The sequence below is a fragment of the Anarrhichthys ocellatus genome, unplaced genomic scaffold (genome assembly GCF_004355925.1).
Source record: "Anarrhichthys ocellatus isolate YVR2014 unplaced genomic scaffold, GSC_Weel_1.0 scaffold1, whole genome shotgun sequence".
Classification (NCBI taxonomy): domain Eukaryota; kingdom Metazoa; phylum Chordata; class Actinopteri; order Perciformes; family Anarhichadidae; genus Anarrhichthys; species Anarrhichthys ocellatus.
Genome location: NW_022280031.1, coordinates 11,976,306 through 11,995,896, shown reverse-complemented (window position 1 = coordinate 11,995,896; position 19,591 = coordinate 11,976,306). Strand labels below are relative to the sequence as shown.

Below are 19,591 nucleotides of genomic sequence, written 5' to 3'. Positions count from 1 at the left end.
AGAGATTCATAAGGGGGCTATCTGGGAGGCCGTACAGTGAAGCACGGTCCTACTCAACAGAAATTGGTGTATTTTGCAGAAACAAGACTCCATCATTGGCCCCTTTCAGAAATAATAAAAGGTTAGAGGCAAAAGAGAAGGGACACTCTAGTGAGAGCACTTGGGACTTGTTTTGTCAGTATTAGCACAGAGGTGCTAGTGATGCATCGCTTCTCTGTGATTCTGACCAGGGGCAGGATTTTAATAGTGGGCATCTCTAGCGAACCTGTATTTTTCTATCATTCACCTTCAGCTGGTGATGATGGTGTGCAACACAGCCTTGCTGGACTGATCCCGGAGCTCACACAAGTACCAATTAGACTCATAGGTCACAGCCTCCTGGTTTCCTCTCTCACCCTCTCATCCTCCTATTGCTTACTGAATTCACCACTCACGGCTAGGTGTGATCACGGTGTGGTTCGCTCAACTCGTAAATACAGCATCTAATTAAAAGAAGAACCCCGCTGCTCTGTGACCGAATTACACCCTCAGGGTTTCAGTGAAGGAAAGATAGAGGTTTTTTTTCTTTTTTTTTACCTTCACGCCACTTAATCGAAGCAGCAACTTTCAAACAAGTTGTGAGCTTTTCACATAATTATCTCCCTTGACAATACTGCGGAAGTACACAACAAGTACAGTATAGTAGGAGGACCCACTATTTAAAGGTGTAGAGGCTTTAGAGACCTTCCTAATTTAATTTTCATGCGGGTGTGTTAAATTAGGTTAACAAAACGTGAGCTGTCCAAGAGGAGGACTAGGACACATGGGTGATTCTCTAAGACAGCTGTGTTTTGGGTCACGACTTCTGAAGCAAATAATTGTATTTCTGATCACTACATCGGATAGTGGAATAGTTAAACCTATACAGGCATTTATTTAGTCCTCATGTGACCAGCTTTTAATGTGGTGGGGTTGAAGTTTTTGGCTAGTAGCCGTAGCTCCATATTAAGCTAAGACCACATGGCGTTTAGTGCACTATAAAATCATACTGTTTTGCAAAACAATTGTTGGCGTTTGTGTCGACATTGCAATTTCAAAGACAAATCATGTATTTTTTCAAATTTTTTATTTTTTTTAGTTACAGCAGACAAATATATGATAAAATTACGAGCAAAATATGGGTATGAATTGCAATTTGTATTTGTTTAATATTGAAAGAAAATCTAATGATTAACTAAATGAACTAAAATGCTGCCCACTGCAGCCAAAAGCAACATTACGAGTGTGGTGAGAGTGAACCAAAACAGTGCACATACAGATCAGACAGCTTGCTATAACTTGCTATAAAGTAGTTTTATCTTTCATCCATCAACGAGCGACCCCTTTCACCTTGTTTTCACAGTCATTTTAAAAATAGCAATTATTCATTAAATTATATTGCAGTCCATTTATTGAAAATGAGGCTCTACCTTTCAGTGAAATCTTAATCTGCTTTCTACATTTCGTGCAACATTTCCTATACTGCATTGTTTAAAATTCTGTTTTTATAATGCTTTAATACTAATTAAATGACCTGTGGGACTTCTAATTACCACTAAAAACCAACAAGGCCCGACTAAAAACAAAGGATGACCTCCAAAAATGCTGTTTGCCATTCTAATTTAGCTAAATACACATAATTGTCTTCCAGCCTGATGTCTTTCTTCCTTTATCTGACAGGAGACCCTGTACTAACAGTGGTCTATGCAGTAAACAAATGTTCTCTTTAATTACATTCCCTCTTCTCCATCCTGAGACTTAAGATAGGATCACTAAAAATATTGTAATGAATTAAACCCTGAACGCAAAAATTATCTTTTTGAAGTGATTATGATGCAACTTTTGAATTTAAAAGATCAAAATGTTAAAAGCACTGAGCTATATCGTAGAATATGAACTGGCTATCGCTGATTGATCGTTCGGCCATTTAATCTAAACTGAACAGACCTTCTGGCTACACATTTTTGTATATTTTTAGTTTCAGAATAGGGCCCACTGGTTTCTGTTGAATGTGTCTTTAAAGACTGTGAGAAACTGTGAAACTGTGCATTTCTGGCTCTGAAGCACTGTTGAAATGAATGTTTATTGATTTTCTAGCAGTGTTAACAAATGGAGAAAAATCAATGGTGCTTCTCTGCAAGCAGAACTGCAAAGGTTTGACTCACCAAAGCCGGAGCGTTGACCACAGAGAGGTTGTAGCCGTAAATGAAAGATGACCCCAGGGCACCGAAGAAGGCTGCGCTCAACAGACAGGCTGTGACTGGCTGCTAAAGAGAGAGCACACATAAGACACAGGTTCATACGAAGCAATCAAACACAAACATATGGCAGTCACATTGCTGTTGATTGATGTCAAGGTCCCACCAAAACCGAGGCAATTCAATGGAAGACATTTCCTACAGGCATAGGGTGACATTTTTGTAGAGCAAGAACTGAACTAAATGTACAGTATGCTGTAGTTGTCATCAAAAATGAATGCCAGTGAATGATAATACCGAGACATAGGTCTATTATTGGATCGTAAGGATGCCGTGAATATGTAGTGCAGGTACAAAAATTTCCATTTCCATTTGCATATGTTACCACTTAAAAAGGCATATACAACAGCATCTCTTTCACCACACTGCTTTTGCATTATAATTGATTCCCTAGAGTTGTCTTGAAGTGTGATCTTACAGAATTTGAAAACAGCACGATCGTGTGCATCAGGAGGTTAGACAAAACAAACAATACTGATGTGGAAATCTGAACACACCAATTGCTAAACCGAAAACACAGATTGGTAGATGGAGCTCCCGGGTTAAGTCATCTGTACTTCAGAGGCCGCACATAATAGACAATCAGCCAGCCTGACCTTAAATTACACTCTGTACAATTCCTTTTTATTGCTACAATACTCAACTTTCATCAACTTTCTCCTCACAGTATTATATAATCAAAGCCAGCCATACACTCAAGAATTTGTGATGTTATATACTTATTATCTATAATCTTTATAATTTTACATATTGCAGCTCTCAAAGTATATCAATCCATGCACATGCACTGCTTAACCATTGCGTTCATCCATGTCCTCAGTTTAGCAATTGTTTTGCAATCCCTGACCATACTTCCACATAATATTTTTTCTTCTACCATGTGACCCTTGAGGGGTTTTAGGAGAGGAAGTCACTTCCTTAACTTGGAAACTAAAGGACTCTTCTCTTCTTTGGATATGGCAATCAGTTCAGCTATGATACGATTAGATTAATTGCCAGTGGTCAGGTTGCTGTGCAACTATAAATGGGTTATTACGGCTTGAACCACTTATGCATATTCTCACAAATAGCTAATACGACTGTAATATGACTTATAATGATGCTGTGAATTCTAACAATTGTTCATACAAATGTCTCATATGCTCTTTGACTGCTTTTAGTAAAATAAATACATTCAAAATAAATATGTAGAGGAAATGTAAAATAGATAACTTATTAGATATCTAAATATTGAAGTCACTATATTATGTATTCATGCAACAGATTGTATTTTTCACTCATCAGATATCTTTATTCCTGACATTTGTTGCCTCTAAGGCTCCTTTAAGATACACGGTTAATGATGCTCTTCAGGTTTAAGGACAAGACCCGCTTTAGGGGCCTGCAGGATCGTGTCTGTCAATGAACCCATACAGTAGGTGGAAATAGAAAAGCAAAATACAGTTTCATTGAGTGATTTATTGAGCTACTGGAGTAAAACAATAGAGTGTCTTATTATCTCACATCCCATGTGTGGAAAAGATAAAGATAACAATGTCGCATAGTTCATTTAAGTGGATGTATTCCATATTATGTTGCCAGGTTTCAGTCAGAAATAAGAAAACCAAATTATGACTTGTGAACAAAAGCCATTTAGAATGTAAGCCTTGTTCGCTACCGAGCGGGGATTATTCAGACACATTTTAATGGGGGAAGACACTGTGTCCTCATCAGCACAGGAAGCTTTAGGCGTACATGCGATTGTTCATGGGTGGAAGTTAAGGTGGAGACTAGAGAGAGAGTATAGGAGACCCACTAAGCCGCCAGGGGAAGCTAGTGTTGCTTATAGGGGAGGGAGGGGAATGCTTGTGTTGATAGGCTACCAGGTGAGGAAATGCAATGGCGAAGTCAAGATGGAGTAGAAAATATAGTCAGATAGAGTGCGTGACCCCAGGCCAGTTGTGTGGACACCATCAGGGCGGAAAAAGGCAGGATGTTTCCAGAAAAGATTAACATTATCAATAAAAGCCACATTTCGGGCTGTGCAGGTTGCGTATGCAGACTCAGCCAGCAGCTGAACCGACACATGTGTGTGTGTGTGTGTGTGGGGGGGGGGAATAGGTCCACTGATAAAGACCCGTTCACCATGGACCTCAATGGAGTCCAGGAGAATGCTGGAATCCTGTTTGAGTAATTCAAAGGACTGGTTGCAAATGTCATTGCATCTCACGTGCACGACCGTCTTCCTGGGCAAGTGGGCGTTTGGGCAAGATGCAGGGAAACCTTTCCAGGAGGTCAGTTACCTTTTGCGCCTGGAAAGCAAAAAGTAGCCGTCGCTTTTCTCCTCACGTTCCCCACGATCGAGTCACCAATGATAAGCGTGGCGGGGTCCGTGTACGTTTTGATAGTCTGTTTTACCATTTAGTCGAAAAAAACGAAAATACAGAAATACCATGGTTTTCGTTTTAAACCAAAAACGGAAAAACGGAAATGCACAGTCATTTTTCCATTTTTGTCTGCATTCAAAAACAAAACAACGAGAGAATCAAAGTCAAATAGTGGTCCTAATTTAGTTTTTGCAAATCCCTCTTTTGTTTTTGCAACAAAATAAATCGCATGTAGTCACTGTTGCTAACACACTCGCCCAGGATTATTTATTTATATTCATGTATTTTCTTCTAATGTTACCCAGGAATGTGCTTGTATCAATGGCCAAATTCCAATGTCCCCCCTAAACCCTAAGCCCTGAACCCTCAAGAACTTAATTGAGGTCACCTGGTAAGTGGTTGAGTTTGAGAGACTGTGAGGGCTTGAGATGGTGTAGATAGGAATGGGACAGCACTTTGCTGCAACATATCACCTTATCATGAAAACAACAAAAAAGTATGATGTATAATTGTGGGTATTTATTTTATACTTTGTACTCCCTGATTTGAATGTCTTCAGGCTCTTTCCTCACAAGAGGTAATTTTATATAATCTATTTACTCATTTTTGTCAAAACGGCTTCAATGATAAAATCAAATATTTGATGAATAAATAAATAAATATCTTCTGATTTCATGTTTATTTTTTGTTCCATCTTTAACCCTTAATGTTTCTGAGTAAATGGAATACTCCAGGCTGAACACACCTGAGCCGTCCTCTTTGTTTACCTTTGTTTTTACGTCTCCATGCGTCCACTGGTTACCCCTGTTTAACATCACATTGCAATTATTTGTGGGTAATTCCCTTAGGCTAAGTCAGCATACCATGCTGACTTACAGAAAGGGTTCATAAAAGGCTCAAAATGTCTGCGAGAGAGCCCTCAAACACTTGATTTGACAGTGGGACAGCCCTAAACCCTCATGGACTTAGCGATAGCGCGCCGTAAAGGGCGCTATCGTAAAGTCCGTAAAGGGGGACATTGGGATTTGGCCATAGACTATAAAATAATTTCTTGCAATATTCTTACTACCTTACTACCTGTCAGAACGACAGGTAACCCGGAAGATACGCAGAAGTTTCGAAAAACCAAAAAAACATTGTATTTCTGTATTTTCGTTTTTTCGACTATACGGTAAAACAGACTATCAAAACGTACACGGACCTTGGTGGGAGGGGACAAGTTAACCCTGCGGCGGTGGAGTGGAAGACGGAACTGGTGGTGGGGCTGGAGCTGTTCGCGGTGTCGGTGTGAAGTGCCGAACGGAGCGCCCGGATCCTGTTGTGGGAGAAGTTTTGAGGTATATGGCTGTTGGGACAGTGAGAGCTGCAGGAGGTCCCACAGCCAGAGGAGAGAAGTCATGCTGGTCTACAATATCGTATTTGTTCCCCAGTTGGATGTTATAGCACGAGGGGAGCACGAGGGGAGCACCTCCCTCAGCACCTCCCTCAGCCTGCAGCCTCCGTTGCGTCAGCAACAGGTTGGCACCCAGAGCTCGGCGGGTTGACTGGACTGGTAGATGTAAAAACTTCAAATCCGAGCGTGTGATCACTAAGATCGTTGGTTCTGGTGAAACATCTAGATAATCAGGGTCTAAAGGTGTAGCATAGGCTGAGGCTTAGAAACCTGATAAATAATGTCATTTTTTGACCGCGTTTCAGAGAGCAGGTTAAAGGAAGTAGTGGTAACTCAGCGGTAAAACCAAGTGAAAGTAACTGGGAAAAAATCTATCTGTATTTTTTGTATATATTCAATAGAAGGAACAATATTCTTCAATGTGAACATAACCAGATCATTTTACATATTTTAGCACAGATTCAAGCAGTAGAGAGGGCCTCAGCAGCAGATCAAAGTGCAGTTTCGTCACAAAAACCTCCGTCCCTCACCTTCTTACATAACTGAGGAATGTATGACTTGACAGGCAAAAAACAACAACAGCATGTCAAACAGCCTTGACCTAGTGTGCTATCAGGGCAGGGCTGTCAATCTTTCCAACCAGTAAAATTTCATCCATCACAAAAGATGTCCTCATTCGGCTGCTGTAAAGCCATAAAGATACATCGGTGAGTTAATAACACTAACCTGTTCTGAGGGCTTCCCAGAGTCGCTCATCTTCTGCTCCTTCGGTGGTTTGTCCATCTTAACGTTTCAGCAACCTAAAATGAGACGGTCATATTATATTACACGTGGCTCGTACAGAATACCCATCAGAAGACAATACACGTTTCACAACAAAGAAGGAGAAGTGAAAGTAATTATAGAAAGTACTGAGTGAAACATCTGCTGAAAAGGAAACGACAGTGCCTCATTATGCTGACGTACAGATACTGACACACGGTCCGTGTACGTTTTAATAGTCTGTTTAATCGGAAGAAACACTTACATACTCCAAATGGCCCAGGTTTATTTATTTACATTCATTTATTTTTCTTCTAACATTGCCCTCGTATGTGATTGCATCACAGACTATAAGTCCTAAGGCCTTGACTCTTATTCTTGAAATAGTCTTACTTTCCGGTTACCTGTCGTGCTTTGCGTCTCTTTTTAAAGGGAAAAACAAAAAATGGATTTGCCGAAACCAACAGAAACAGCTATGTTTTTCCATTGTTTTTGGTTTAAAACGAAAAAACATGGTATTTCTGTATTTTCGTTTTCTCGATTAAACGGTAAAACAGGCTATCAAAACGTACACGGACCCGAGCTTTTCTGTATTTTTAGTTTAAAATGGAAAACAAAACAAAAACGTGGTATTTTTGTTTGTTTTTTCGATAAAACAGACAATCAAAACGTACACCGTCCATTTACCCACAAGACAAATGCAACAAAGTCAAATGAGTTTTCCAACATGCAAAAAAGGTTGCCATGAATACAAAATAATCAGCAGAACAAATTAAAATCAAAGCCAGAGTCTGCCATCTAGTGGTTATAGGAAAAGTAACACTCAGAGTAACTGAACAGCAGACATCAAATAAACATGCAGAAGTTGTATAAAAAAACTGGAGGTCTCCAAATGAATGTAAATGTATACTTTAGGCATAGGTTGTACCAGACACAGTTGGTGCAAAGCATTGGACTGCGGGGTGTATGTCAAGCTAGAAGTATATTATGCTCTTTGTGGTAAAATAAAAAGCAAATATATTTTTCACCTTCTTAACATAAAGACATCAGAGCATTTTACACGTAACTGATAGGAGTCAGCGACCTGTAGTACTGCTGATTTCCTCTCCGACCGCACAGTTAGTAACATACTTAATAGCATTCTGTCAGCTTCCAGAATATAAATGAGTCGCTTATTGGCTGACTAGAATGACAACCTGCAGGACTCTGCATCCTGAGATGGAGGATTAAGAGCCACAGCTGTGGATTGAATTCATAAGATGACTAAAGACCTTCCCTTACTATAACTGTTCCACCAAACCACTGCTTTGACGTGTGACGCTTTTGCAGCCTAAATTGCTGTAAAGCTAAATGAGTCAACAGTTTCAGTGCATTGAGAACACATTAAAAATAAATCAATTTGAGGCTCCACCATAAACACATTTAATAAAGTTCAGCATGAAAGTTCATCCTCGACTTTGAAAGTAGTTTGACCAAAAAACTCTAAACTTAAGGTCGTGTTACTACATGCGGAACCTTCTGTGTGGTGACAAATGAACCATAAGATGCAGTTTAAAGCCACACATTGGGTACAATAACATTCAGTTACTGTAAACACTTGATGAGACTCAATGCATTATTAGCCAGACAGTTTGGTTGTGCATTAAAAGCCGATTTCACCTTCTGTAAAGTGGATGTATAATGTCACTGTATTTGCAATCACCGCTTAAAGCAGATAAAAATAAGCTCATTGAGTGCTTCAGAAAAGTGCTTCAGAAAAGTCAACTGTCTGACATAAGGTTCATTTGGTTATCAGGAACTGTGGGCATTGACTTTATAACTCCCTCTCATCTCTGTGATCATGACCCCGTTGTTACCTCTAAGAGTCCCTGACCTAGCATATGGTGGCTGCAGCAGAGTAACCATATTAAAAGTGCCTTTCAGGACAGCGGTCCGGTTCCGGACCCAAACGCCGTTGTATGCGGACCCGGATCTAAAACCGATAATTGATAATTAATAAATTCTAACAGAGCGCTTCTATTTTTACCGGCACAGCTTTTCCAGCCTTTACGGCACTCAGTCAGAGGTCCAGGAAACACACCGAGCAATTACATGTGTTGTAAATCATATATGTGTATCCCTATAAGCTTCGCAACTCTAGTGACATTTGCACACACACAAGAGAGAGACCCAATAGTCAGAGAAGTTATTTCACATTGTGTTCTCCAAGAAGAGAAATGTGGACCAGAGAGACCAGAGTCAGACTCATATATCTTCATTCTTCCTACAGGCAGTTCAAAACCAGTACGTCTCATATGTTCAGAGACAGCGTGTGAAGAGTCACTACGAGACAAAGCACCCACTCAAATCCAAATTGAAGGTACAAAAAATAATAGATCTAAGAGCCCAAAATGATCAGAATCCTAATGCATTAATTCACTGCCCAACAATAATGTTAACAGAGAGGAATAGAGCTGAAACAATGGGGTTTTTAACCACAGATAAAGTCCCTGCACACGCAGTTCTCTTTTTAGAAGATGAAAATAATATGGATATCGTGGCTTTTTTGATTGACCACTTCACACCTGAATGAACTGAATTTAAAGCTGCAGGGCAAAGACAATTCAGTCAAATTCATTTATCTAAAATGAAGTACTTTATTTTAAGAGTCACATTTTTCGAAAGCTTACTGATATGTATTTTATTTTGTAATTCAGCTTACATTTTACTTGAAATAAGAGAACATTTATTTATTATTAGAGTATATATTATTTATAATGAATCCAGTTCAATCTGAAATCTGACAATAAATATTGTTTGTATTATTCAGTTGAACTTTCTTTATTTGATTTAACAGTCAGATGGTGATGACATACAGACGTTAATACAACTGTCAAGACATTATTTGGTGTTCCGGACCGTTGGATGAGGAAATTGTCTCTAACAGGACCTCGCTGAACTTTAATTGAATACCCCTGCAGTACTGTAACACAGTTTGTTTACCACCATGCTACCTAACACACAAAAAAATGTTTTCAATCATTTTCATCAGCCAATTACTTTCAAGAGCCTTCAAATACAAAAGAAACAACGCATACACACATCCTACATGTATAAGAAGAAAACAGTAAGTATAAATAAGTGTCAGCCCATTTCACAGCTCCGACAGTTCTGTGGGTAATATCTAAGAGAATTGTTTTGTTCAATACTAACAGACCATGACATTGAGGATAACGGTAAAAATAAACACATTTTCCTCAGACTGAGTAAGAGTAAGAGGGAAAACTTACTCACCCACAGGTTGTGTATCCAGTGCTTTCGAGAAGACTACCGAGCCATCATTACCTAGGTATGACAGCTAGTCAGACACTGACAAATGATTAACTTGAATAAGCCCCTCCCATTCTCCCTTTCCAATAAAATAGGTTGGCTATGATGCTGGGAAGGGAAACATTAACTACATGTTTGTTCTAATGCTATGCTGCCTGTTACCTGCCTTCCCAAATCTACCCCCACTTTGAAAGGTCCCCATCCCGGTGACAAAAATATGATGTTACTTCATGGTCTCAACACTGCATAGACTTGTTGGCTGGATGCCTGAGGAATGTTATTTTCACTGTTAACTCTGTTGTTTTTCACTGGCCTGCATACAGATTGTGGCAGATTGAAGGGATTTGTGTGGTGGCCTGCTGTAGTATGGGAACGTCTCACCAGAACAGGGGAGGTAGTAGAAGACTCATTATGTAATGGGTCGGCCAGTCAGTTTAACTGGGGATCTGGCTGTATTGTAGCTGGTGGGTTGTCAGGTAGCAAGTTATGAGATGTGGCTGGCAGTTGGAAGTTTTCAAAATTTAGAGGCAGCATGTTGACCATTATTACACTGCCCATTTCACTTTCATCTTCTGGCATATCAAGGTCCTTTTCCTCTGCTAGAGGCAGACTGTGCGGATCAGGTGAAGGACAGTCAGGAGTGTCAGCCGTTGCAGTACAAGGAAGAACTTTAAGCTCCGTCATGTTGATATTTTTCTCTGGCCCAGCTCTGTTCCTTGGTCTAATTTTGTAATCCCTTCCTTTGTCATCCAAAGAGTGCAGAATCTCATAGTTTGTCTGGTCCCAGAAATCCTGGATTGTATTGCATCCAAGTAGAAGGGTTCCTGGTGCTAATATTTCTGTTAGATTTGGGGTCGGTTGCTTTTTCCTTCGTTCAGATGCCAATCTTAGCTGATCCGTAGTATGGTAATATGCAGTCTTCAGCCTTTTCTGATGCTACCCAATCGTGGGTGGAGCCTGGAGCCAAGTGGTTGTCTGTGGTGCCCAGCAAAAAATCAACAGGCAGCTTGGCTTTTTGCCTAAGCATTGCTTCCTGGAGTGCTTGTAAAACTGCCTTTTCATGAATTAGGAGAGCTTGAATCGCCAAATTCCTGAGGCGGAATCTGTGGCCCATGCTTTTGTTCCCGGATCATATTGGGTACTTGGATGCCAGGGGTTACTGAAGATATTGAGTCATTTGTGGGTTGCAGAGACAGTGCATCTGCATTCCTATTTGTAGCGCCTGGACGATATTTGACCTCAAAGTCAAATGCAGCCAACACTGAAACCCAGCGCTGTTCCACAACTTAGATCTCTCTCTCTCTCTCTCCTTGACTGAGCACTCCTGCATATTTCTTCAATAGTGCTGCTTTTTTTCTGATAGCAGGGTAGGCCATGAGGCACTAGAGAGATCATAAGTTACATTACATTACAGTCATTTAGCAGACGCTTTTATCCAAAGCGACTTACAATTCAGATTCTATCACATTTCTACACCGTAGGCACTACGGGAGCAATTTTGGGGTTGAGTGTCTTGCTCAAGGACACATCAACATGCAACTAGCAGAGCCGGAGCCAGGGATTGAACCACCGACCCTCTGATTGAAAGGCGGCCCTTTAGCCACAGTCGCCCCTGTTAAGTTAAGCTACTGTCAGCAGTAATGGATTGGACCACAGACACCTGGTTTCCAACCCTTGTCTTCCAAATTAACGGAACACAGAGGAGACTTTGTCTGGACCACATGCAGTGCACCCAGTTGGGTGTTAAATTTGAGCCGTGCAGCCTTTTAAGCCAACATTGACAACAGGTATCTCCACTATGCCCCTGTTCAGTACAGATCAGTACACCTGGAGGCAGACAGCTTCCATCTTTAAGGGGTTCCAGTAAGACTGAGGGAAGAGTGGTGGTAGCGGAACCTGTGCAAACAATAGAGATGTATTTCATAGAGCCTGCTGGAATACGTACAGGTCAACCTTATTATGTATTATTTTTTAATTATATTTAATTTTAACACAAAAGTGAGTGCCATCTTTTTTCTCCCTTTTACTGCACTTAGTGACATTGTGCAGTATTACAAATAATGATGCGCGCACTGCTTGACTGGGTAATGGAAAGAAGGAAATCCCTTTCAAACAGAGCAGCTGTAGCAAACCTGCATAGAGTTGGAAACATTATTCTTATGCCACTGACTGGGAAGAAGACATTTCTTCTAGAAACTTTTCCTCATAACATATTGGATAATTTAATTTTAAAAGATTATAGAAATATTGAAATCTAAAATCATTACAACTGCAGCTCTGTATGATTACAATGTGGACACTACTGTTGAGTCAATGTTAGAAAATATTACGAAGAAATTCAAACTCTTTTAACAAAAAACATTTGCTTCCTAAACAATGCTAAACAATGTTTAGTGACATTGAGAACTCTTCATCACTGTGCAAGTTAACACTGCAGTCAGACATACGGACATTGTGGTACCTTGAACAGTGTTAACATAATATCACAAAGCCCAAGTAAAATTGGAAAGATTGGAATCCTAATGTAAAGATACCATAATAAGTTTCTCTTACCATAATAACCATAAGTACAATAGAGAGTGCTCTTCCAGCATATCCATGCTCCATTGTTCTGCAGCATTCCTCCACCACAATTAACGCAACTGGCCAAAGTCTAGGAAAGACGTCCCCAGATCAGGTGGTATTGAAATTAGAGCAACAACAGATAATAGCTACTCTGTCAGCTACTGAGACATGCATACCCTGCTGGAGCTTTCTCATAAAAACATGTAGCATTGAATGCTAATTTCCTGATAAACGGAGCGACAACGGCACTCTAGACGAAGAAGAAAAAGTTTCTGCTGCTGGTGGAGCTATTGTAGAGATTGCTCTCCACTCCAAAAAAAAAAAACCTCTCCTCTGATCAATGGCCGCTTTATTCTCCCTTGGCTTCACGTGAATTATATAGTTGAATCTACTGCCTGGCAGCTATCCTTATTACAAACATGTGAGCCACATTTCCGCAGCACAGGGCTCGAGGATTGAGCAACTGAAAAAGATTAGGGACAGTAACCGCCATGGGAAATAAATATGGGCAAATAATGAAACTCAGGCTTGTAAGCAAACACCCCCTTTGGGACATGTTTTCTCTTTTTACTCCCCTGAAGTCTTGGTAACAGAAGTATTAGCTTTCCCAGAGTGTAGATTGACCTTTCGGTGGAAAGAACCCATTGGCAGAGTGTGCCGAACCATTGAAAGTAGTTGAGATCTTGTTTTTGTCTTATATTTATATTTCACCTATACATTTTTGTAAAAAGTTTACGCAACATATGATCCTGTATGCTCTATTTATCCACAGCACATTCCCCCAAATCTGCCCAATCCAGATTACATTCTTTCAATTACATCTACTGTATCTTATACCTCTCTGTTCAATTGTGCACAGCTACACACAACTGAATAATGTGTGGCACTGCATATGCATAGGCTACTGTCATGTTTTACAACACGGTCAATGTTACGTGTTACTGTCCTTGCGTCATGTGTCCTGAATAAGTCGTCAGTTAGAGTCACACTGTTGATTCTGTCAATATTGCAAAGTTCTTTCTAAAGCGCATATGCTAGATTTGTTTTATCTCAAAGACCATTTTTTTTTTCTGCTTGAAACTCAGCAGCTGTGTTAAACATTGACTTTCCTAGAATGTCAGTGGCTTAGTCACCCACAGAGAACCGTTCATACTGCTGCGACTCTGTACAAACCACTTATTAAAACAATTAAAAGATCACAAATATGTAGTTAATAGCAGGATCATTTATTCCATAAAAAAGCAATTAGAGAAAAATAACTCACCAACCACTCTCAAGACCTTCGCCGTCCAAAATCAGGATATTCTTGTGAATCCCACAACAAAAGTAACTGCAGGCACATAATTAAAAAAACACCATTATCACATGAGAGCTAGCTGGCTAACTTAATTTACTCTGGCTGGACATGAACCAACAGTGGCTGGAGCCACAGTGTAGAGTGCTGCTAAAGGAGGCAACCTTTTGCTCGGTGAAGTTAATTAATAAGTTTAAGTTTGCAATGTCATGCGTCACTGTTGTCATGTGAACATGCTCTTTTATAACCTGAGAAATATTAGACTTTATAAACCCTGTCATATCTCATAATGGTTGCATTTAACAAAAGCCCTAAATGCTACTTACAATCCATTTACATTCACCATCTACTGTACATGTGAGCATGTTCCTCGTACCTTTTGAGATTTCCTTACAGGTTGTTCTGATATATATGCTGTGCAGTTAGCCAATCAGCGGTTTATTGTTTGACCCACTAAACAGTGGTGGTCGGAGGGGGAGAAATAGCTAACCTTATCCGTTTCTTCACGGTAGCAAACTGTGCATAAACATTGTAAGAGAAATATGGCCCCGCTTACTATTTTTTCCTTTAACTATTTCCCAGATATTTTATGAACCCCGCTTTTCCCTGGAGCCGCAGGATTGGAAAGAAAGTGGACTAAACAAGTAAGTCACCAGGAGGGAAACAGCTCATGTTAACTGTGGTTTATGTTGGGCAGCTTGTATGTTTTAGATAGAGGGACACTATAGCTAACGCAGGAAATATACAAACACCACTATAACCCTATAATGTTTCAGTTGGGATATTATAACAGATATTCCGTTTCATAGCAACCAGACACAACGAAAGCTCTCAGCTGAAAAAACGCTGAGTCTCTCAGCTGTTTTTTTACATTTTCAACGGGCAAAAATACCGATTTGGTGGACACACAACTTTATGTTATACTATACTAATAGTTCATATTGTATAACTTTCAAATGTTGAAACTCATACGTTGTTGAGATTACCAGTGAAATCATTAAACTTGCATGTTTAAATATTTATATTGTATATATTTGTTTTATGATTTCTCAGTTTTTCTATGGTCACTTGTTAAACATTAATAATGATGGAATAATTAACAGTAATCAGTGAACATAGACAGGTAGTCCCCTAAATATGTAGCCTTTAAAATGCATAGTATGCATTATTTTAAGTTAAACAGAGCAAATGTTTAATTCTGGAAGATTATATCAAAAGAGTAGCTCTCCATATCACACTCTACTCCCAAAATACGAGTGGGAAAATGGAAGAAACCTCAGGAAGCGTAGCAGAGGATGGATCAGTCTCCCAGGACGGACAGACAGATACAATAGATGTCCTGTGTACAGATTTGAAATAAATATGAGGAATATGGATATCTGCAAACAGATAAGACCTGAGCCACACAGACTCCTCTCCACAATGGAGACCTGGAAAGAGAAAAGACAAACAGACATTAAGCAAAACTCAAGCACATCATTCACACAGAGAGGACAAAGGCAACAAACACACAAAGGGAGACAGAGACAAGGAAAGCATGCACACACTGGCGAGAGAGATACAGCTAACTAAAGTATCTCAAGTAACTGCCAAGGTGTTAGAAGAACGTAGAACAATGTCAGATACACATTTATTTGATGCAAGGGGGAAGCCCTCTCGACATTGGAGCAAGCTATTTATAACTGTTGTAAAGTCACAGACCGTTCTCTCATTCAAGTCATGACGAAGTTAAAGATTAACTTATCTTTTTTTATTATAGATATATATTATATAACTACTCCCAAGCGAACACCACACTATTAAAACGTGCTACAATAAACCATATCACCAGCACCCATGACCGAAGGCCACCTCTAGCCGCAGTACCAGAAACAAAGCTTTAAAACCCTATACGATGTAAAATGAAACCCCACAAACCGACTTATTAGTTTGTGGCTCTCACCTGATTGGCTAACAACCCTATATGGTCGTAGTCCACCCCCACCCCCTTCTACACCTGTATACATAGTCAAATCAGCATGGAGGTTTCTAAAAAACTGGGTGCAGGAGTGTCTTTATTCCTTATCTCAGCCATTCATCTCTGTACCCAGGGTTAGGGTTATTCATTCATTAAGTTCAACTTTAGCTTCTCCATCTGATCACCAATGACGGAACTTAAGCTGATGAATCAAACATCTGAAACCTGGCCTTTACTGGCAACAACCCCATATAGTAAACCATGTGCCCATGCACACATAGGGTCAAAGCTCAATCAATGAATGGAAGATAATTGTTTTCTTGATGGAACTCTGATAACTGATCCAAAATTGAGAAAACATTAATTGCATAAACAGGCTCAATTAAAAAAACCTCATCAGCTTCTTGTCAAGGGAACCAGTGTGATACTAACTTCCGGGGTTGGCCTTCAACAATAGGTCATCCTTACGCTGCTTTATTGAATGTTAACGCACAACTGTAATCCACCCGTGTTCAAGAGTACCACATCGAAACAACATCGAAACAACGGTATCAATTTTGACTCACTTTGCAAAACCAAAACCGAATTCAACTGCGAATCAACCTTAGTTCATAACATTGATTCACCCATTAATAATCTGCTGGGATGCTTATATAACCACACAGCGTGGCCCTTTTATACTTTAAACTATATGACATGAATAAAAGTTCAAAGTCAAATAAAGATAAGATAGGCAAAATACATTTCAATAATCTGGACAGTTTACAATAGATTAAAAAGATTATATGGCTACCTGGATGACAGGACACTACTATTTTATAACATAATGACCAACAGTCAGTGAGTCTGGGATCTTGGAAGCTTTGTTGACTGCCCCTCTCACGCACCCAGATGACCCCTACTGGTATGTTCAGAGCCCTGCGGGGACCTCGGGTGATCCGGTCACAACGCAATTCTGTTGAAATCAAACGGCCGATCCTCTGATTAGACGAGCCGCTCTACCGCCGAGTATCAAGGGCTTTTATTGGGAAACTAAAAAGTGCCACGCTTTTGAACTGCTGTTCATAGGAGTAACAAAGATGTTGCTGGCATTTTATTACCTTCATAAAGCAACCCTCCGCTACACATGTTGTGGATCACGTCGCTAGAGTAACAAACACGTCAGTTGAATAGGCAATGCAGCCTAGACCACCTCCTAACGTGGTCCGAGAGATCGGATCTCATGGGTCTTGGATGCATTCACACCTGTACTAGGAGCTGTCCAGGATCACCCCAACACTCATTAATGCCAGCTCTCAACAGCCACGGTGTGTCCGAATACCACAAAATCGTATTTCGACAAGTAGAAAGAGTGTACATCGGGATGAAAGCGAAAATGCATAAAAATCTTTTATTATTAATTAATCACCGCCATCTTGGAAGCCAATGCATAAAGACATGAGAAGAAAACAAAACGAGTGCAGACAAGCATAGTGGGCCCAAAGAAAAGCACAGCAACAACACTGGACCTTCAACTGAACTGGCAGCATCTTGGTTGTATACCCACTTTGTTCTTTCAGTTCCTATTATTGCTCCACAGTTCAACAGGAAGAGTTGTGATACATACAAAGTATAAAACCTTAGACAAAGCAAAAGGAAAACACCCATCCCCTTACACCTTGAAAATAACAAGTGTCAGGCAGCTGCTGTTCAGTTACTTCTCATTTCAGGAATGCAACCAAAAAGGTTTCATTCCTTTCAAACAAGAGTTTTTTGTTCATCCGTTAAGTGAAGATGCATTGAGACAAGGATTTCAGTTCAAACTGAGTGAAAGCTGTTACATATGGAATGTTGAGCTTACAAATATCATTGTGGGTCCACACAGCTCAGAGATGTAAAAGCACTCATGGTTACATCGTATATTTCAACAAATTGTCTCCGTGTTAAGTTGAGGTTATTCACATCAAAGACACGTGTCTTGGATCATTTTGATAGGAGCTTTCCCCAGACATAACCATTTACAATTCAGATGTTTACAGACAGCATAGAACACTGTATAGTGAAAATACAGTAAAAGGAAAGATGGAATTCTACAGTAGTCCTTGTCCCTGGAGATGTTTGTCTGCTTGCAGCTCAGTATGCAACAGTCCACTGCTTAATGGTGGCATCGTGGGAGGTGGTGACTAGAGTGTGCTCATCTACCCAGGCCAGGCCACTGACGTGGTGCAACCGGTGAGTATCTGCAGACATCAAAGAACAGAACAGCATTGTTACAAAGACGTCCCAAGGCATGTGTTCAATTAAAATACAAACATTTGTAGCCAAGTTCAATTTGACAACAATACATACTGAGCTATGACCTAAAGTTGTAATCTTTAAAAGTATTTAATAATACAAACCCTGTTTCTGATACTATTTATGCAAAAGCCATTAAATGTGTTTTTTACTATGAAACAGTCCCAAGTAACGCAGTCATCTTCCACATTTGTTGACAGCGGTCCACTTTTTAATATTGCACAGAGTAATGAAACAAAAAGGAGGAGCCACAGTGAGCAGGCGACAGACCACACATCCCCAATACCACAGGAAGGTAACATACCTTACTGCGTCTTGCCGTTATGTGGAAACAGAAACAGGTGTCTCCAAATCAACCAGGACCAAAATCCATTTATTTGAACTTGAAGTGCAGCTACATGCTCTAAATGCATAATTCAGCTCAGCTAAAAATGTCCCGTTGCCTTTATGCATGTTTTGATATTGTTGCAGAGCAGATTTATACAGTACATCGGTGTATACCTGTGTTCAAGCCAGGCATGAGTGAGTGCACATGTGCACTTTGTATGGCCTACCTGAGAGCTTAATCCTCTTGTCAGGATCAGCAACTGTCCAAATGTACACATTCATGTCCATCCCTCCAGTCGCAAAGTGCTCATTGTCAGGTGACCAGGCCAAAGTCACTGGCTTGGCGTGGTGTCCATAAAACTCATTTTTGACCTGGTGGAAAACAAAATTAAAAAAATACTATAACTTTTACAAAACTGCTACAGGGACTGGATATTGAGTAATCAACAAACAATGTATAAAGTATGTAGGACAGATGGATGTTTACCGAGTAGCTGTCAGCCACAGTAAAAGCTGTGGCAACTTTCTTGTCGTCAATGACAGCCAGATAGGCTCCGTCGTTAGAGTAGGCCATGTCTGTGACCGCCCCTCCAGTCTTGACAGTTTGACCCTCGTCCTTCAGCGTGTGGCCCTGAATGGAGTACAGACGGATCACCCCATCCTACGGAGAACAAAGGAAATTAATCTCCAGGGTGTGACGAAGAGTGTGCAGTTTCCTGTGATGGTTCCTTGAAATAGAGCATTACTAAAGACCAAGATATGCCATTATCCCCCTAAACTTAAAAAGCATTTTCCGAGCCAGAGCTCGAGGTGATCCGTGTTCTAGGAGTTCCACTTACTGCACCCCCCACCGCAGCAATGGTGCCCCCGGGATGGATAGCTCCAACCTCTGCTTCATAGTCGAGATTGTCCAATGTGAACACTTTCTTCTTATCCTTCAGCAAGACGACCTGGAAAAAAAGCGAGAGATGACGAGTGAGGTCATCGAAATAAGACGAAGTTTGCCGACACAGAAACGTTGTAGAGGGTTAAAATATCAGGCGGGGGGGGGGGGGGGGGGGGGGGGGG

The 19,591-nt window shown here is 40.3% G+C and overlaps 2 protein-coding genes across 7 annotated transcripts in view; both read right to left on the bottom strand.

Moving 5' to 3' along the window:
* The window catches only part of slc2a9l2 (solute carrier family 2 member 9, like 2), a 74,451-nt gene extending 60,114 nt beyond the window's left edge, over positions 1-14,337 (bottom strand). Inside the window, exons 1-4 of one of the 6 annotated variants that reach the window (XM_031873959.1) lie at positions 14,292-14,337; positions 13,936-14,001; positions 6,762-6,835; positions 2,184-2,285 (exon numbers count right to left, since the gene is read on the bottom strand). In XM_031873959.1, the coding sequence (XP_031729819.1) occupies positions 2,184-2,285; positions 6,762-6,818 (159 nt within the window). In that variant the 5' untranslated portion in view covers positions 6,819-6,835; positions 13,936-14,001; positions 14,292-14,337. The other 5 variants (XM_031876474.1, XM_031873110.1, XM_031875649.1 and 2 more) reach the window with 5 other exon arrangements.
* Positions 14,338-17,286: 2,949 nt separating this feature from the next.
* The window catches only part of wdr1 (WD repeat domain 1), a 9,559-nt gene continuing 7,254 nt past the window's right edge, over positions 17,287-19,591 (bottom strand). Inside the window, exons 12-15 of the mRNA XM_031854015.1 lie at positions 19,363-19,473; positions 19,011-19,184; positions 18,751-18,895; positions 17,287-18,141 (exon numbers count right to left, since the gene is read on the bottom strand). Coding sequence (XP_031709875.1) covers positions 18,035-18,141; positions 18,751-18,895; positions 19,011-19,184; positions 19,363-19,473 — 537 coding nt within the window. The 3' untranslated portion in view covers positions 17,287-18,034. The remainder of the gene's footprint in view (positions 18,142-18,750; positions 18,896-19,010; positions 19,185-19,362; positions 19,474-19,591) is intronic.